The sequence below is a fragment of the Phalacrocorax aristotelis genome, chromosome 5 (assembly GCF_949628215.1).
Source record: "Phalacrocorax aristotelis chromosome 5, bGulAri2.1, whole genome shotgun sequence".
NCBI lineage: Eukaryota > Metazoa > Chordata > Aves > Suliformes > Phalacrocoracidae > Phalacrocorax > Phalacrocorax aristotelis.
The window spans coordinates 2240916-2259925 of record NC_134280.1 but is presented as its reverse complement, the minus strand read 5'-3'; the positions used below and the strand labels follow the sequence as shown (position 1 = coordinate 2259925).

General features: G+C 42.8%; 1 protein-coding gene and 1 long non-coding RNA gene across 11 annotated transcripts in view; one reads left to right on the top strand and one right to left on the bottom strand.

Moving 5' to 3' along the window:
• Positions 1–31: 31 nt before the first annotated feature.
• LOC142057185 (uncharacterized) lies at positions 32–10820 on the top strand. 3 transcript variants are annotated; one of them, XR_012660569.1, is made up of 3 exons: positions 32–3742; positions 5159–9399; positions 10408–10820. It is a non-coding gene; the product is annotated as an uncharacterized LOC142057185 (long non-coding RNA). The 3 variants fall into 3 exon arrangements; XR_012660570.1 differs by lacking the exon at positions 10408–10820 and having other exon boundaries at positions 5159–5282; positions 5989–6074; XR_012660571.1 differs by lacking the exon at positions 10408–10820 and having other exon boundaries at positions 32–1775; positions 3348–3742; positions 5159–5246.
• CACNB4 (calcium voltage-gated channel auxiliary subunit beta 4) overlaps positions 9968–19010 on the bottom strand; it is a 104113-nt gene continuing 95070 nt past the window's right edge. For 3 of the 8 annotated variants that reach the window (XM_075092728.1, XM_075092729.1, XM_075092734.1), the window contains 2 exons: positions 14652–14837; positions 9968–10678 (listed from right to left, as the gene is read on the bottom strand). In XM_075092728.1, coding sequence (XP_074948829.1) covers positions 10418–10678; positions 14652–14837 — 447 coding nt within the window. In that variant the 3' untranslated portion in view covers positions 9968–10417. The other 5 variants (XM_075092730.1, XR_012660567.1, XR_012660568.1 and 2 more) reach the window with 5 other exon arrangements.

Sequence of the window (19010 nt, the reverse complement as noted above, 5' to 3'; positions counted from 1 at the left end):
GAGGGCGCGTCGTTGTGACGTCGGGGGGCGGGGACGACGTCACGGCCGCCATTACGCGACTCCGCCTCAGCTGGCGCGGCGGAAGCCCCTCGTAAATTAAGGCGTGTAAGAGTGAAACTGGTGGAATGCCCAGGTTTTTTAAGGTCAAAAAAGCACGTCCTGCGAAGCTCAGAGCCTGCAGGCCTCGTCCGTCACCGCAGCGACCCGGCTGAGTGCCGCCTTGTTCTAAAGGGTGGCCGGGGGCGGCTGAGCCAGCCTTGGGGTCGTGCTCTGCCCCCGCTTGGGCTGGAGGGGCCTCCGCCGTGAGGAGCTCCTCCTGGGATGGGACGCCTGGCTTGGGACGGGGAGGCCTCTCTGTCCCTCTTTAGGCTTCTCCCAAGTCACCAGTGACAGGAAGAGAGGAAACGGCCTCAAGCTGCGTCAGGGGAGGTTTAGGTTGGAGATTAGGAAAAATTTCTTCACTGCCAGAGGGGTCTGGCCCTGGCACAGGCTGCCCAGAGAGGTGGGGGAGTCACCGTCCCTGGAGGGGTTCAAAACACATGCAGACGCAGCATTTTGGGACATGGTTTAGGAGGCCTGGGGGTGTTGGGTTGATGGTTGGACCTGATGGTCCTAGAGGTCTTTCCAACCTTAATGATTCCATGATTCTAAGTCCTCTGGACATGCTCATGTTCCTCAGAACCGTCGGTATTGTGCAGTGTAGCATCCTGGCATTGACAGTACGTGTTACTGGCTTTGCTCCTCATTCCACCTTGTCCCCTCACCCCCACCACAGCCTCCCTTTTCCCTGCCCATATAAGCGCTTACCATCGGCTCTGTTCTTCCGCTACCCCTTTGCAGGCTGGCACACCGACTCGCTCAGTCCCACCTCCACCTTCCTTCCTTGCCTGGTACACTGCTTTCATCCTTCCACACGGTATCTGGCCCCCTTCCCATGTGATACACCCCTTTCTTATTTCAGGGGTTTTTGCTACTTTCCTTCTAGCAGCTTTTACTCTGCTAGTGGCTTCTTGCTTTTATTTTCCCTGCTGCAATATTGGCCTATGATCGAAGGAGCGAGGCCAGTAGTAATCTCTGAGTTTGTCTGGGTCTGCGGGCTTTCCTGCTTCCTGTTGCAGTGAAGGGGACTATATGGTCCTTAATGGTTGAAGAAAATAAATATCTTGCTCGTAAACTGGCATGTTATAACTTTAATTGGATAAAAATAGATCATATGCTTCACTAGTCATGGATCTATAGTCATCCAGGTTTAAAATAACTAGATATAATGTATTACCATCCATGGTATTCATGCTTTGTACCTTTTTCAGCATAATGATATCAGCTACCTAATATGGCAGGTGAAAAACACGGCTAGCCCAGACATCTTCCAGCTAGTCTGTGAAACTTTTGTTTGCTAAGCATGACAGGCAGTCTGTGAAAGAAAAAGTGTCTCTTAATACGAAGGCTGTTTACCTTTTATGGTTTTGGTCTGCTGTTTTAGAATTACATTGTTAATTTTTAAGCTCAGATGTGACAATCAGCGTGGCTTTGGAAGAGTAGCGATGCTTTATCATATATAAGTGCAACACAGAAATATCCTTCCACACTGTTCAACTCCAGGAGTGACCAAGATCCACGTATTCCTCTCAGGACAGGCAAGGAAGGCCGCTAGCTGAGCACGGTGGCCTTGGAGACGCCGATGGGGGAAGGCGGCAGGGAAATGGAGGTGTGCAGGAGGAGCCGTCAGTCCCCGTGTCAGTGCTGCGGTCACAGGGACGACGGGCAACTGGCAGGTGAACGAAGGAGCTCCTCCAACGCGATACACTTTCCACAAGCTCAGCATTCACCCTGCGATGGAATTAATTATTCATTAGCCGCCAATTATCGCCCTTTCTGCCATACCTCAGCTGAGAATTTCAGATGCCTACGATTCATTTCTAGTCTCAGTTCCCCTGGTGTAAACACAGACCGAGCCTGAAACCCGTGGGCTCGTTCCAGGGTTGGGTAGGCTGCATAACTACGTGAGAGGGTAGCAAAATCCAATTAAACAATTTAGTTTGATTCTTTAAATAGAAGAGCGCTGCAGTTTTTTTCCCCCATGAGGTTTTTTCTTTTTAATAGACCCTGTGTATAGTCCTGTGGCAAAAACAGAGCGGCATTTTTACAAGCTGAATGAATATATGGTGTATTTTTGGACTAGAAAGCCATTGGCCCCTCTCTCTGGCCCCTCTAGTAGTTAACTCGTTGATTAAGACATCTGTATGGCGGCCTGGTTTAACCTGTGTTGTGCTGCTGCTTTTTTACGTGCCAACACTAACGTTGGGCTTCCCACTGCTGGTGGAAATTGCTAAGGACGCAGGTCAGCAGGGCTTATGGTGAATACGGTTACACGGTTTCCTCCTGGAAGTCTGAAAAGCCTTCTTCAGGTTGTGTACGTTTTGTTCCAAGCAACTCTAAGGCTGACAGCGGGTCAGCTCAGCGTTTCTATGCTGCAGAAGCGCGGCGTCTGCCTACAGTAGGATTTCACCAGTGGAAGGGAAAATACTTCTACACAGCAGAAATCCAAACATGTAGAGAAAACAGACAAGATACGTGGCTTATGAACTTTTAACTTCTAGGATCATATGAAACCACACAAAAGAATGTATTTCTGCTCCGTTACATTTATTTGGAAGACCTTCAGCTTTTTATTAAGAGCTTAATTTAAAACTCTCATGCTTATATCTGATTTTGAACACTTAGACGAGGTAATTCAATTTAAAAGCCCCGCACACGCATTAGGTATGTAAAAGCCAACGTTAATTAACATGTAACGTGGAGCTCACCTGGTAAATATATGTGTCCTTCGAAGGCAGGCTCCCGACAGAAACGCTGAGGAAGCAAGCGCGCTGTGGAGCTGGTTATCGCAGGTGCTGCCGGGCCCGGAGAGATGCGAGGAAGGCCCCAAGGGGTGAGCCGTGCCCGAGCCCTGCCGAGGGGCACCACCGCTCTCCCCTCTGGCAGCAGCCGGCAGGAGCCCGATGGGACGGGCGGCAGCACGGCGGACCCCGCAGCACACTGCCCGTGCTGGCCTGGTGGGGCTCGGTACAGCCCGGTGCTGCCGTGGGGCTGGTTTGGTCCCTGCCGCCCGTGTGAGGCTGAAAGCACCGCACTTCCAGGCTTCTTTTGGTGATCACGGCGTCTCTGTCAGGTTGCTGGTTCCTGTAACTTGCTCTTTGGAAAAGGTAGCATGGAGCGCTCTGCTAGAGGTAGTGTCTTTCGGTGCTTGCTTGTTTTCAAGATGCTATAAACACTATTTAGTTCTATTTTAATCAGTCATTCCATCTTTGATACCTCACACCATTCTGATGCTTGTTTCTGTCTAGGAACCAATTTTACATTAATAGGAGAACATGCTGAGGACCAGATCCAAAGACCATTAACGCTCACGAGAATCCTTCGACTGAGCAGTTGGCTGAAAGTCTTACTTCTCGACAGAACAGCGAGATGCTCCATGTATTTATGTACTTCTGATCTGCAGCTATTTAAGAGCAGATAGATTTAAAAATAAACATCATTCATTTCACAGACCAGATGCATCTCCTTCTTCAGAATCTCATTATTTTTTTCTAAAAATGCTAACACGTGAAGCTGCTGCCAAAAGCTATCGGCAAACAATAAAAACACCGCCACGCTCCGAACGGTTTTCTCAGGTGACTCTTACGAGCTTTTTTCCGGCCTTGAGTGCGGAACACAAAGAGACTTAAAAGACTCTGAAACGGTTTGTAGGTTGTTTTTTTTCATTTATTGTAGAAAAGTTATTGGAATGCAGTTCATTTTTGTACATCTAAATTCCATAAAACAAATCCATAGAAATGAGGATACTATCAGCATGCAGTCTGCGTTTTCTTTTTTAAATGATTCTGATCACAAAAATAACGACACTTTTTTCTTCTCTGAAAGCCACTAAAAGCAGAGGGAGAGCAGAGCATGCAACACTGTACACATTTGCATAGTATATTTTACCCAGCATGCCTTGTAGAATGCTACACATACAGTATCTATAGAAGTAAAACCAGAAAGGGGCAAATCAGCAGAAAACAGAGATTTGTGGGGTTGGGGTTTGGTGTTTTTTTTTTCTTTTTTGGTAAAGGCAGTAATGTCTTCACCAGCGTGGCTCTGAACTGGCTCCCAGTGAGGCTGGAGGTATCGCTGCCAAGCTGTCACTGGGAACCAGTTTGGGTGAGAAACAGAGATTTTCTGGGATCCGAGAAGCCCAAGGTCCATAGTTTGCAGTTGGAATGACTGTTTTCACCTTCCTTCTTCACCCCTCCGTTTCTCATGCGCACATACAATTTGCCTTTTGCTTCTCTTCCTGTGCTGTTCCTGTACAACGTCACTGACTTTTCTCTCTCCCCGCACAAGAGGAGAATCGGGCGTGTTTCAAACATAAATACACCTTGGGCCTAAGCATGCTCTCCTGAAGCTTACTTTATGTTTTAAATTCTCAGCAATATCAGTGGAAGTTTTGGGTGGACACAGCTCTCGTGGTGTAACATTCTTCTCTCCCCCACCTCCCCGTCCCCACACACGAAAGCAAGTAGCTCTGTAGCCCAAGAACTTGTTTACTGGGATATTTCGTTCCAGACCTTGGGCTACCAGCGTATTCGCGGTATAGTCATCAGTCATACGCCAAAATCTAGACATTGGCCAAAATTTGAAGTTATCCGTGTAATTTTGGCTTTGAGGAGGAAATTAGCAGAAATGAATGCAGCGGACTTGCTAATTTTAAAAGGTTTTTTGGTTTGGGTGGTTTTTTTTCATTAATTAGTATGGAAGGAATAGATGTTATCAAAAAATCAATCACGTATGCAAAATGCAAGGCTTAGAAATAAACTGCTGAAGGCAGCCAGTTAAACTGATCAAAAATGCAATAACTCCATTGACGCTGGATCAAAATATCTGCCCCCTTCTTTCAAAAATGCAATGCCAAATGTGACAGCGGAATTGCTGTAAATTTGTGCTATTACAGATGTGCTTCTTTCTCCTTGCTCTGTTTTTGTATCATTGGCAAAATATATTATTCTGTACTGTACAATATATTTTCTCCCTATATGGATTTTCTACTGCTTATACAGAGTAGAATTAATATCAAAGGGGACTGTGGCATTAAATTTAATTACATTCTGTTTTTCAGGAAATATTGGTAAGGCCATACGATCGTCGGTGCGTGACATTTATGGGCAGACCTTGCAAATACTGACTCTGGAGAAGCCAGTAATAAAGTGTCCAGCAGCAGGTGCCCGTACGACCTAGTCCAGGTAGTAACTCACTGCCACGACATCTGAGGGGGAAAGGCAGGTCTGCTAAACGTTACCGAGACCAAGCCAATGCCGCTCCCAGTTTCACAACTTCCAAAGGAAGAAAGGGGTGACACGCTCTTAGTAACATTTTTTAAATTATTTCTACCTTTTAGCAAAATTCTCTACGTGGATTCAATTACAGTGTTTCTCTTAACCTCTTAAATGGATTCCACAAATGAGAGATGTTAACCCAAATTTCAATACAAAGTAGCGTTTCCAGCTCTTTCTCCATGTTAATTTCTTACATGTATTTAATAACATTATTAAAATGTCCCTTTATTTTTAAAGACGTACCTTTATTTTTCCATATAAAATAAATTGGCCTTGCATAACAATCTTACAAAGCTTATTCAAATTACGACTCTTCAAATAATACACTCTCTTTTTGGCATCATTTTAAAGACAGCGGGAACTTACTTCCCCCAGAGTTAAAATCAGCTATGTTAGAGTCTCTTGCAGCCTTGGTACTCTCTGTAGAACCACCATTTGAAGGAAGGAGGGGGAGCTGCAACGAAATATGTGACGGCAGAACGCCATGTATCCAAACGTGTATTAATGCCAATCGGGGTAATACAGCCTAATTTTAAAGTACAGATTTTTAGAGCGAAAACAGATTTGTATAAATATGCATTTATTTTTTTTTTCTTTTGTCGTCTCCAATTAGCTTTGGTTTAAAAAAAAAATTAAGACTGTGGAATCAAGGACAGGCTTCGTAAGCACTGAACTTGGAAAACAAAATATAGCAGAGGATACATTTCATACATTCTGAAAAGAAAAAAACGACTCAGGAAAGCCCTAACTTACCCCAATCAGTATGCTATAAAGTAACACTACTAGCAATATTGTTCTAAGCACGGTTATGTCAGTAAAGGAACGAGATTCTGGGGCGTTTCAGAGACGTCTACGGTATTGAGACCAAACTGAATTCAGAAGATTTGCAGTCAAACCGAACGTGACGTTACGGGCCTACGCACATCCGGAGGAACGACCCTCATCTTGTTATTCCTACAGCTACCTTCCCTCCTGTGTGTAATTTTCACTCTCTTAAGTACGCATTAAACGTTACTTTAAAAGCAAGGAGCACAAAAGATTAAACCCCCGAATATCAACTTCAGAAGCAGCTTCCAGACCTGGAGAAAACCCAGCGAAACGTTCTTCTGTTTGCAGCGAACCCAGCACGAATGCGGTGAGCACCATCACCGGCGCCTGCGCCCGCCGAGTCACAGAGCCGCCTCCGCGCCCCGGCACGCTTGATTTGCGCGGGTCCCTCCGAGTGAAGTCAAAAAGCCACGGTACCAGAAGCGGGCTGAGAGCCCAGCACTGAGAAGTGGGGCGATTAGCAAGAGGCAACAGCACTTGCTTCAGAAACTGCTCCTGCTTGTCACGGACAAGATCAGGCGCGCCACCTGATTCCCGTGGCAAGGTGAGTCGTCGGGATAAAATGGGGGTGTCGGGCCACAACGCGCCATCGATTCTCAAGCAGAGGAACTGCTTAGAAAATGATCACCTAATTCAGCCCACTGTTTATAAGCTAAAATTTGATCTAGAGCAGCCTTAGCTGCATTCTTTTAAACATCATTTCCCACTATACTCGGTCAGAAAACATAGTCAGTTGTGAGCTGCACATCCCATGGGATAAACGTTCATCTATGGAACTGGTAAAAGAACCCGTACATCTGTTAAATACAACTTGCCAAGGTATTTGAAGTTAAAAGTTTAACAATTAATTGTCTTTCAAATGGCTTTGGGATTTGTAAAACGCTTTTGTTAATTCATTCAAACGTATGAATGCACTGACATATATTGTCTTTAGGTATTAAGACTGTTGTTATCACCTTTATTGGCTAAATTGTCTTTAATCCAAGTGTCCTAATGAAAAACTCCGCCGACAACAACAAAAAGTTGTTATAAATATTTCTAAAAATCCTCTGCATAAGCCAGAGCTTAGGAACAGAACTCTGATCTGTAATAATATTTTAATAACAAGAAGAAATGCTGTGAGGACTGAAAAATTAAGTCTTGCTCGTATTCATTGAGGAATACATGAACATCGCAATTCGATATAGCGCCATGGCATAATAAATCACAATACAGCTGGCTAGCAGTGCTGAAGTTCTAATACAAATACTACGAGTTAACATGTCCTGATCAACATTGCAGCTTTTACCGATTACTGTGTTTCCTAAAAATAATTTATTTTTTAAAATAAAGAGTTCCCATAGCTTGTATCTAGAATAAATTAATAATATATGAGCACGTTCGGTATATTTGTACTTAAAGATATATCTATTTTCAAAGAATAAAAAAAACAGCAAGCAAGGAGACCTGCTGGATCACTTATAACCAGTTTCTTATATTGAAATGGAATGGGCAGTGGGAGAGGCGAGGGTAAACTAATTACATACAAGAGTAAAGTAAACTTAAACCCACTTAATAAGGGAACTTGATGTGTTCGTTCAAGACAATACGCGACTTCCCTCACGAGCCTGTTTTTATTGGAACAAAGAAAGTAGTTTTGGCACTTCAGATGCTGCAGGTCATGGAATTTGTGCATACGCGTTGTGGAGATCTTTCCTGTTACTAGCATGACATGGAAGACTTCAAAACAAGGCTCCAAAAGGCTCTAGAAATAAATGACATTTTTGTCGAGGAAATGATAAAGCAGTAACCTTGTTTACTAGAAAATATATGTAGGTGCTTCGCAGCTACCTGCCATTAAAATGCAAATATCTTCAAGCAGTTAAATGATCTGATCCCTAATGCTACTACAGAATAAAGATAAACAGCTCTCTAATCTAGGTTTATACATCTCAGTGCATCCTTTGCAATTAATACTTTAATGCACACAAACAAGAAACTTATTGAAGCTTATAGAAAAAATGTTTTGCCTAACGCCTCCTTTCTCATGCAGGTACGTGTGCTGTACATGTAACAAAGATCTGTAAAAATTACTGGAGAATGCTCCACTGTGCTATAGCAGAAAGTATTAGAGAAGGCAGCCGAAGCTACCGGTCCCAGACCAGATCTTGCTGTGCCTTCGCAGCCTAAATGCTCTTTGGGGATCTGCAGGCATTCAGCCTGAGAAAACCACACAGGATCAGGTCTGTCATACCCGTTCCTCACTCTGTTACTCCAATGGATGCAGATATTTTCTTTCTTTATTTTTTTTCTTGGTAACTGGCCCATTCGGATCATCTAGTGGTGCTGAAGGCCGCCTTTTAGGCAGTGAAGTTGTTTAAAAAATTAATCATGCATCCGCAATCTTTAAATGCTGCTAGAGATGTACATCATTTTTGGTTGTACCAGATATGAGATGAATTACTTTTCTCGCTGTTAACGCCAAGAAGATAACCAGACTCAACAGTGGTGGAAAATACCAGTGATCTCTGCTAACTGGTCCACAAAGGAGAAGAAACTGTAATATTCAGGAAATTCATTTAGTGCTACATGCTTTTAAAGCCTACTTTTAGCAGGCTTTGGGAAGAAAATAAGCAAATATAAAAGTTAATGATCCTCATTTTTGAAAAAACAGTTTTGACGTGAACCTGCATTAAAGAAATGCGTGCTCGGCATAGTTCTGTCAATTTTAGAAAGCGCGTGCAGCGGGGGATTTCAGGAATCTCTGCTTAAAACCTTAGTGGGTTGTACAAAACGGTCAGTTATGGTCAATTCTTCAATCATATTGGATCTAAGGCTTCACTGATCAGGTGAGACAGAAGGTCCCATCACATAAATTTATCTATTTAAAGAAACTGGAGACTGAAATAGGTGAAAAGAAGCGATTGTTAGGAAGTAAGGCAGCAATATCTCCAAAGATTTATCATAGTTCTTTGACTTAAAAATGTCAGCTTGATGACTTTACTGGGAGCAGATTTTTTTCCCCCGACACTCCATTTTTATGGCAAGCTCATTCTGACCAATGTTATTTCAAACGTTCTTCGTTTGCGAGTATTTAACCCTGCCCCCTTCCCTCAGATTTCATTACTGAAATTTAAACTGATCTTCTGGAGAGTTCTCGTGCAACGCTGGCATTGTCAGACATTCAGAGATGGGTTCTGAAAGATGTAACACACAGGTAGGTACTCAGATGTACTGGAATGTAGGTACTCTACATACTGGGTAAGAGAAGTGTACTGTTTTCATGTAAAAAGGCAGAATACTAAAAATGGGAAGAAAATATGATGTATCTATACACTAATGTTCCATTTTGGGACTACTAGCTGTACTAAGGTAAACCAGAGGAAAAAAAGAAAGACTATTCTCAACTTCGAACCATACAAACTATGCATAAGTTTGTTCAGTTTCCTGTTCCTGTTTCCCCTTATCCTGTCAGGGTTCATCATTGCTGACCGCAACAACACGTCAGTACCGGCGAAACTAAAGAAATCATTTTGCTGCAACATTCATGCCGGGTCTAAAAATAATTTCAAACTGGAAAGTATTTTGTAACTGCTGCAATAATTTGTGATATTTGGCACTCTGAGGAGTTTACATTCTGGAAATAAGTAGTTAGAATAAATCCTTTTATTCTAACTTTAAAAGTAAATTGAGCTTCCAGCAAACAAATACTGCAGCTGACTTTCTGGCTTCTAGTGGTTTGTAATTTTCAGATTTTTCATTTGGTATTTTTTTTTGTTTTGTGGTTGTTTTTTTTTTTTCAATTGATTGCAACATGCTCAAGTCGACTTTCCAGTCAATTCACCCAAATTCCAACAGGAATTGGTTTATAAATTGGTTCCAACTGGAACTGGTCATTTGGAATTTCCAGCACAGGAAATTATTTATTTTATTAGTGCCTTGAGAAGTACCCTAAATTACAAACGGATGCGTCTAATAAGACAAGAAAATGTATGGCTATAAATGCAAATGCTGTACTTAAAAAAAATATCCGAAGAACAACCTATATGATCGGGCATAAACGTAAGGGCATGGTAACTTCTTTTTGCCCCCTACTAAACATTGAACGGCAGCAGAGTGCAACTTCAGTATAACCGTGTTACATCTGCCAAATTAAGATGATTTTGGTTTTTTCCTAGCTACGTTATGGCAAGTTATCAACTGATGAATACTATTTTTTCCCCAGGTTCTTGAACTCAAAGCCTATGTCGTGAATCATGGCTATATCCTCCAGGGGATCCTCGGTTCCTATGGGGTTTGTAAGTGTCCTGGTACGAGTCAGAGTATTCTTCTTCCACTAGAGGATAGTGATCTCGGCTGTGTTGGGAACTGGAAGACAAGCGGTTCCTGCTCTTCCGAGCCCTTTCATTGTGATAATTTTCATCTGAGGTCATTAGACTTCGTCGCTCAATTGGAGAGTTCTCTGTAGAATGGCTGCTGTGCCTCATACGCTGGCTCTACGAGGGCCAAAGAATCCAAGCGTTAATAGAGACAAAGAGTATTTGACATTTTTTAGCTTGTTTTGAGACTTATTCTGAGGTCTTTCAGAATCCATCCACTTTTGTGTTATTCATTTTATATTAAAGTCTGTATGCTACAGGAATGGGTTACAAGAATAGTCTGGTTCCCAGAGCTGAAAGCAGACCAAACGCAGCATTACAACGTGTACCTTACGGTATTCACCTTGTTAAATATTACAGGCCATTTAGCATGAAAAGTGAGCTGATGTATTCAGCATTTATCACTTTTCTCTGATCATGAACATAACATTCATGCTTCTATTCCACTTAGAAAATTTTGAGCATCCATTTATGTGGCTTTAGAAAACATCTGAAGATGCTTGTTTTGGTTTTTTTGGGGGGTTGGGTTGTTTTTTTAAGAAAAAGCTGCAACTCTGAGCCCTATTTAAAAACCTTCATATGACCAAACGAATGATGGACTGCTCCCCAGGCAGCTAACGGGTGGCTAAAACGATATTAACACATTCTTTCAACTAAACCACAACAAATATTTTAAATACATTGACAGAAAATCCTTTTCTAAGATAATTTATTAATTAAAAGGTTTAGCCTTTGCTAGCCTCACGTTCCCATACGTGCTGCATTTGTCACATGAACAAAATCAGTTCTTTTTCTTGCCAGTAGACTGGCACAATGAAGAAACAGCCTCCCAAAAAATATTTTGCTGCTGTCATCTCCCATTACACCCCTCAAGAGTACAGCCACCCATCCTCTGAGAACAAACTCGGGCAATACCTTTCTTTCTCTACATTACACACCCAATGTCATTCTCCTGATCCTGCCAAGAGAACACTGCAGCGGTGGTTGCACACCCGTGGCCTCCTCTGCTCCTCTCAGCTCTGAAATGCTGGCTCTCTGTGCTATGAAACCTTCCTCCTATCGCTGCACCCTCGCTGTACAGCAACTGTTCAGCTTCATAATTTATAAGGAAAGGCTTGTCTGCATGGGGAAGTAACTGCAGAGGGGAACACGTTTACAGCACAGCAGATACGATGTCACACCTCCTGTGGATCGATGCTACCAGGGTTACTCACTGAGAGATTCCATATAATGAGCTGGCACAGAAAAGGTGCCCTTCTGCAAACCCACACCCTCAACTTCTACCATATTATCCCCAAGTTTTCCTCAGAGCATCCTGTTTTAGTAGCGATTACATGTCAAAGTCCACGTATTTTCTTCACAAATTATACTTCTCCTATTTATTTGACCTACGCATGCAATTCTGATAAATCATCACCTAACCAAAAGCAACTTTAACTTTCTGTGTTCACACCCTCTACCTTCCCTATAGTAATTTACCTCTCTGGCTGCAACCTGCTCCTTTCTAGAAGCCTTCCTGTTTCCCTGCCTCAGCTGTGTAGTTGTTCTGATCCCACTGTTTACCTCCTGAGAGGTGTAAGTGTGGCACGAAACTGGTGTGGTTACATGCTGTTCTTATGCCCCAAATAACCTTTGATTCTGCAGCGCAGTCGGAATGATAAGCTGCATTACATTGGCTGCAGTAACAGACTTAAAAGGCAAATCCCCCGGAGCCTAAGAAACACCTATCCCCAGAAGCTGAACTACAGGTTTTAAGTCCATTTGCTGAAATTAGCCTAAACTATGAAGGTTTAGAGCTAACCAGGGATTAGCCACAAAGGCAAACGACTGGCCCCTAGCAGTTAGCAATGACAGAATTTACTCCTCCCATCGAGGACTGCAAACACAGAGAGCTCAGCATCGACACCTTCCCCTTTTAGGCAAGGTGACGACCAAGGATCAAATGACCACCGGCTTTGGCAGCTGTACCACACAGGGTGTGACGGGACACAGCTGCAGCATGCTGTCATGTATACCCTCTCTTTTAGTCTGACTCTTCTGTATCTGTGCCATCTCACTTCACCCTGATGGCCTTTGTGAAGCCCAAAGACTGAAGTTAAATCAGAAGTTTCAATTCTCAGTAAACTGAAGCCCAAGCCATAATCAAGTAAAAAAGGGGTACTCATTAGATGGAGTACATACAGATTGTCCCAGCAAATCTGTATCATTCCCAGGTGTGACTGTTACACGGGGCTTTGGGCTTTTGGTATTCAGTTCCCCAGGGTTATCGGGTGAGGAGGAGTCACAAGGTCGTAAGAATTATAAATTCTTAATACATCATAAGCACCTAAGCTAGTTTGATTCCTAGGATTCGCGTGAATGCTTTATCATTACCATACCACATCATTACAGTTAAAACTGATGCAAATCCTCCCGAAGGCTTGAATTGGTATAAAAGCTCTATGTGGATAAGCACTTCGGATGATGGGAGTCTTCATTGCGAGATAAACACATAAAACACCAGAACTCTTTAAACGGGCCTGAACACTTAAGTGGCACTGAAAGCCAAATCCTGCAGTCTCTAGTTGGGCATCATTCACTCAGGGAGAAATTTACCCCTCTGCAGAGAACTAGCACCATTCAAGTCCCACCTAAGCCTTCACGATTAGGGTGAAGTGGGGATTAAGTGATGCATACCTTCAGCCAGCCCACTGCACAGGGGTGATTTTCATCTTCAGTGTGAGTTTTCCCTAAGTAAATGGAGCAACATTTCACAATTACTGCTGGCGTCCATTGATCAGAGAGAAATAAATGCCTGAAAAAAATTCTGTGGATACACCCAGTTCTCAAAATGAAACTGAAGAGGTGAAAGTTCTGCAGATGGTATTTTATTGTCAATGAAGGGATGGAAAACTGAAATTTTAAGGCAAGTGAAAATGGAAACAACAGTTTACATGTGCATGTTATTAGTTATAGAACAGTGCTTGTGCATTCAGCCAGTCAGGAAACAGTGACTTACTGATCCTAATAAAATCAAGCACAGCATTAGAAACGTGAGTATCACGGATCATGCACCTTCAGTGAAGTGCAATTCACTCACAGAAAAAACAGCTTTATGCTAATTGAAAACACTGAACAACGCATCATTTCCTTCAACATTGTTACCTGCTTCCAGACACTCTACAAGCAGAACAGAGGTTAAATTTGTCAGGTGAATTATTCATTACACATAATTTGTTCAACTCTACTTTTGACATACGTTAGAAAGCGCACACGCCTAGAACGTCACACACATACAGAACTCCTTCTGAAACTTTCAGACTTAAAAGTTCGCTGCAATCCTGATCGTCTCAAGCATTCATAACTATTAATCAAAAACATTTTCTGTTTTCAAACTTAGTAAAGCACGTACTTCTCATTAAGGACTATTTACATGCCACGTTTGAAGTTTCAAAGTTCAGCCGTTTTTGAGCTATCCCTGTGGAAAAAAATGGTCAGAATTTTTTTCAATGGGTTAAAAAAAAAAAAAAAGTCTTTTATTCACACTCAAAGAACCGAAAAAGGTGAAGGCATTTTGCTGATACAAGGGACAAGCATGGAAGTTTTCCACCCAAAAGTGAATGTTTTGTGAAGTTACGAGGATAGAAATAAAAGGGATCATTACAGACACCGTTCTGCGTTCTTAAACACAGTGGCTGTTAGCTCAACTGCCGTGACATACTGCACACGCGTATTCTCGACCTGACAGGGTCTCATTTGCAATGACATTTTTTTCCAGATCAAAAGAAGGCCGTTTTCTACAATGGCTATAATACCACCTGACAGAGTGGCATCGACCTCCTCCTCAAGAACTCGCTCCTTGCCAGAAAATTTATGCCCGTTTTATTTCCCAATAAGGCAAGGGCAGTCACAGTGCTTCAGCACCGAGCTGACTAACTCCTGCTTCACTTATCTTGCCTCCTTACTGCTGGCAGTGGCCAAACAGTGAATAATAACTAATGAAGCAAAGATAAGTTACGCTGTATAAAACATATTACACTATTTTCCCATAGATTCAAAAAAAACCCACCCGACCTGCGCTGGTGTTTGGGGCTGACATGTATTTTCATACCTGTAATCCAGAGATTGCAGCAGGATATGGAGAAAGTGCGGTGGATCCTAGATTTCGCCCAAGGAGAGGAGTCATGGGTGTGCTACTGGTGGTGTGAGTAGCACGCCAGTATGCCTCAAGATATTCTGCCAAGTGTTCGCAAGCATCTTCGAGCTGATTTTCATCCAAAATTACGTCAAACATTTCCTGATCACAACAACAAAGTTTGGTTCATTATAATGTTATGGATGAAATGAAAGAGATGTTAAACAATTCTCATCACGCTAATCCTTAAAAATTCAATATATGAGAATCACAGCATGGGATTGCAACAGAAAAATATACAGGTGGGTTTATAAGGTGATCAAAAGCCAAAGCTCTCAGAAGTCACTGCAGCCTTTCAGCGAGGTCCACTAGACCTTACGTGAGCCCTACCACGCTCAAACGCACAAGACTCCTTTAATGAATTTATTTTGCTATACGATAGGAACTGAAGCTAGATGTCAGAGTAACACAGGGGTGCTTTGCACAGGTTTTGGACCAAAGAACTCATGCAGATTTCTCTCACCCTAACTGTGTGCACGTTTCCAGGGCAAATGATGCCCCTAAAACCGTTTCCACTTCAGTGAACGCAGCATACAGTTCTGTTAACAGCAGTATTTCGCCTTAGGCAGGGCTACTGCGGGACATCCAGCTGTTCAGATACTTACAGATGGGAATTCTTCAGAGACTATCTCCACGCACTGTTTTGCAACTACCTTCATTTATGGCTCCCTGGATAGGCTTACCTGTTTTCAAATCTGCAAGGCCATGCAGGTATGACCTTCTTCCCTACTAACCTGTTTACCAGGGGACAGTGCCTGACCCTTAGCACAAGTCCTGGTCCTTGCCTCAGACCTGCTCCCCAGACAATCCACTGAACATGGAAGGAATTCGAAGCCCTGAGGCTTCTGTGCTACCCGAGAAGTCAAAGGGATGCTCTGCAGACAATGTTTTTAGATTATCAGCACGACAAGCGCTAATAACAAACAGCTGATAATAAACCATTGTAAACCGAGTCCCTCGAGAGATATTTAAACATATTTTCAGCAGTGAAATTCTGTACCTCATCTCTAATCTTAACTCACACCTTAGTGGAAAACAAAATACTGTGAAAATAGCCCAGGAAATGACAAGTAAGTGCAGGTGTTGAGAGTAACCGATACAAACCATGGGCTGCTTTTTCTCCATGCGTATTTATGGGTCTATCCATTACACACAGAGCTGACGTCTCTAGAATAAGATATAAAACTGCACAATGAATTCATCATAAATCCTGATCAGGCATCTACCTTCTGCCCAAAAGTATGGTCCGGAATTTACTTTAATACTAAAGCCATTTTATTTGTTTTTTAATTTAGTCTCTCTTACCAGCATGGTAGAGAAATGTTTGCTCCTCTGCCAGCAAGTATGGGGTTTTCTGCTAATAAGAATACGCCCAACACTACATTCTTTGGTCGAACTCAGTGTTTATCGCTGTTTGTTTTGTTCATCTATTTATCTATGCTCTTTCCTATGTAAATACATGTTGATACACTACATATTCCATTATACCACATCATCATTTGTGGAAGAAGTTAGTGATTCAAACATACTTAAGTCAGGAAATAAAAGGATGTGATTTGCTTATATATACTTTACTTTGGAAAATACTGAAATTAGAATATTGCAGTTGGTATATAGCATGTGTTTTCTTAAATAAAGAATATTGCCATTTTCTGGTCTGAGACTAGTAAGCAGGTTTCCTGCACTGCTCATTCTTTGCATAGCTGGCCACTGATTCGAGGGCAACTCTGGCTGTCTTTGTAAAACTCAGCCTTGCAGGTTGCAAGGTAATTGTGTCTCAAGGCATGCTGTCAGCTGTGTGGGGTTTTAGCAGCAAGCAGGTCAACGAACACTCCAACACCCTCCAACCTCCTCCTGTTAAACGAGGGAACTGTTTCTCAAGTCTCTTTTTAACCTGGATACAAAATGCTGTATTGGCGTAACTGAACGTGCTGCGAGGCAGAGGTACGACAAAGAGATCAGAGATGGGAACGCCAGCGCTGCTGCCTACGGCTTGCTTTGGTAACGGAGCAACAGCTTCGTGCACCTCTAACAAATGCACAGCTAATACTCCAGCTAACACACCTAAACCACCCAGCTCTGTGACGCCATGCAGCTTCATGCAGTGTTTTGACAGTGATCTCAATTAAATTGAATTTAGGGAAGAAGAACTTTTAACAGTTGCAGTAGAACTGTCACCTTTTTAACAGTTAGCTGTAAAATAACACTAGGACTGGTAATGGTGAGCCTCTCAGGCTGTCATTTGAAGGTCACCTGGAAAAGCTGCAAAACTGGCAGGATCCTGACTCCAGGGCTCTACAGTGTTTTACAGGGAAAATACATTATGGAGAAAGCATGGGGTTTTTTTCCTTGTATTTAACAGTTCTGCTCATAGCTAAACTGTGTGTGTTCTATGTATTTAGGAGGACAGAATCTTTTAAGGAGATCCTTGTTTAGAAGGGTCATGGAGTAAAGCAATTTCTGCCCAGTTCTCTTTACAATGCATTTTATGCACCGCAATATTTTCTTACAACATGCATAAAATAGTTATCATATGAGCACTTCCATACACTAATACTTCTTAAGTGGTATGTATTAAAGCAGTGCTCTTTCCTGAAGAGAAGATAAAATTACCTGCCTGTCCTCCGCTATTTCTTTTTGTTTACTGTATAACCACTGTGAAATACTCTAGGTGCATTACCCCATGTAGGCAACACAAATGTCACTACAGAGGCATCCTCCTCACCCACAGGAATGCTCGGGAGAGGGAGCACAGGAGGGCCAGAGCCTCAGGCACAGCCCAGAGTTAGTCCAGCTAAGGGCGATCCTGTGGTGGTGCAGCCCCTGCCTGGACTCCGACATCCCAGGATAAGCCCTATTGGGCTGTTATCTTGGCCATAACAACCTGGGTGTCTCTGTCCTCACCTGGGCCACCTGCTCCCCGAACTGTGTACCAGAATGACTCAGCACGAGTTGTAGCCAGAATGTAAAATACTGACCAATGCCAATCATCTCGAGATCCTATAGCCAGCGATCCAAGAGGGAGACCCTTTGAGCTCTCCGGGACCGCAGAGCTGCGAGACCCACTCTCTCCCCCTGGGCTGGGATGCCTCGCAGGGCGGATTTCGCGAGGACTGAAGGATTGCCCGTCGGTTTTGCAAGGACTCAGAGGCCTGACTTCATGAGGTTCACTGCCCGTGCACTGATGAATGGCGGCGTGTAAAAGTGAGTAATTCATGAAACTCATGAAAAGGGAAATTTTAATCGCAGGTTAACCTCAGGGCGTGTGTGTGCAATATATATATTATCACTACTCACATAAAACATTGACCAAGTCTGAGACTAAGATTGGACCTAGCCATACCTAGACTTCCCTCTGAAAGGAGTTTAGAAAGCAAGGGGGTCTGTTCTGCACCTCACGACTCAACAGAAGGGTCGTCCTTATCCCCTGCATCCACCATCCCTCTGTGAATCACTAACTCAAGTGTAACTGAATTCTCCTTTGTGCACTTCTTCCATGGAAGTAATAGAGCAAACCTCGCCATCCTCGAATCTTTAGCTAAGTCACTATGCTGATTGTAACAGATTCCATCAAATTGCTGTTTTAAATTGGCTGATGCCAAAGTGCTGTTACGAATTATACAACCTAATACTGTGATCTATCTCAAAAATATTAATAAATCTTAAATTGCTATCCAAAGGCGTGTAACAAATCATATCCATGACAAATTGGTGTAGTCGGCAGTACACACGAATCTGTACTTGCGACAAATCCCAAATGGCATCTTACTTTCTGAGGACAGGGAAGGTGAGCTCAGGCTCGGGGGGAAAAGACGCCCCAGACAGAACTGCAAGGATGGAGGTGTACCTGAGAAGCAGGAGGAATTTGAACTTGTAGATAGATCTGGTGCACTGGCTATTTTTATACCAATGCATTTTCATTCTGCCAGAGTAGAATTTCTGGTATTTTTTAGGTTATGCCAAACAGACCAGAGGGATACGTAACCTTTCCTAGAGTTGGCATGAATCCAAGAGTTTAAAAAAAATAATCATAATGAACTGAATATGACTAGTGTATTTAAAGCTGCATGGTTAGTACAGGTCATGTTTCTTTGAGCCACTCCTGCTTAACGGAGTCACGCAGTGATAGGGATGCCTAGCACTGGCTTGAGCAGCCTCAGTGAAAGATTAGCAGGGAATTAATAATGAAAGCGGTTCCCGAACCTAAATATGCCAAAAAAGACAGCTATTTTTAAAATGTCTAGACATACAGCACCATCTGATTACTTAAGGCTG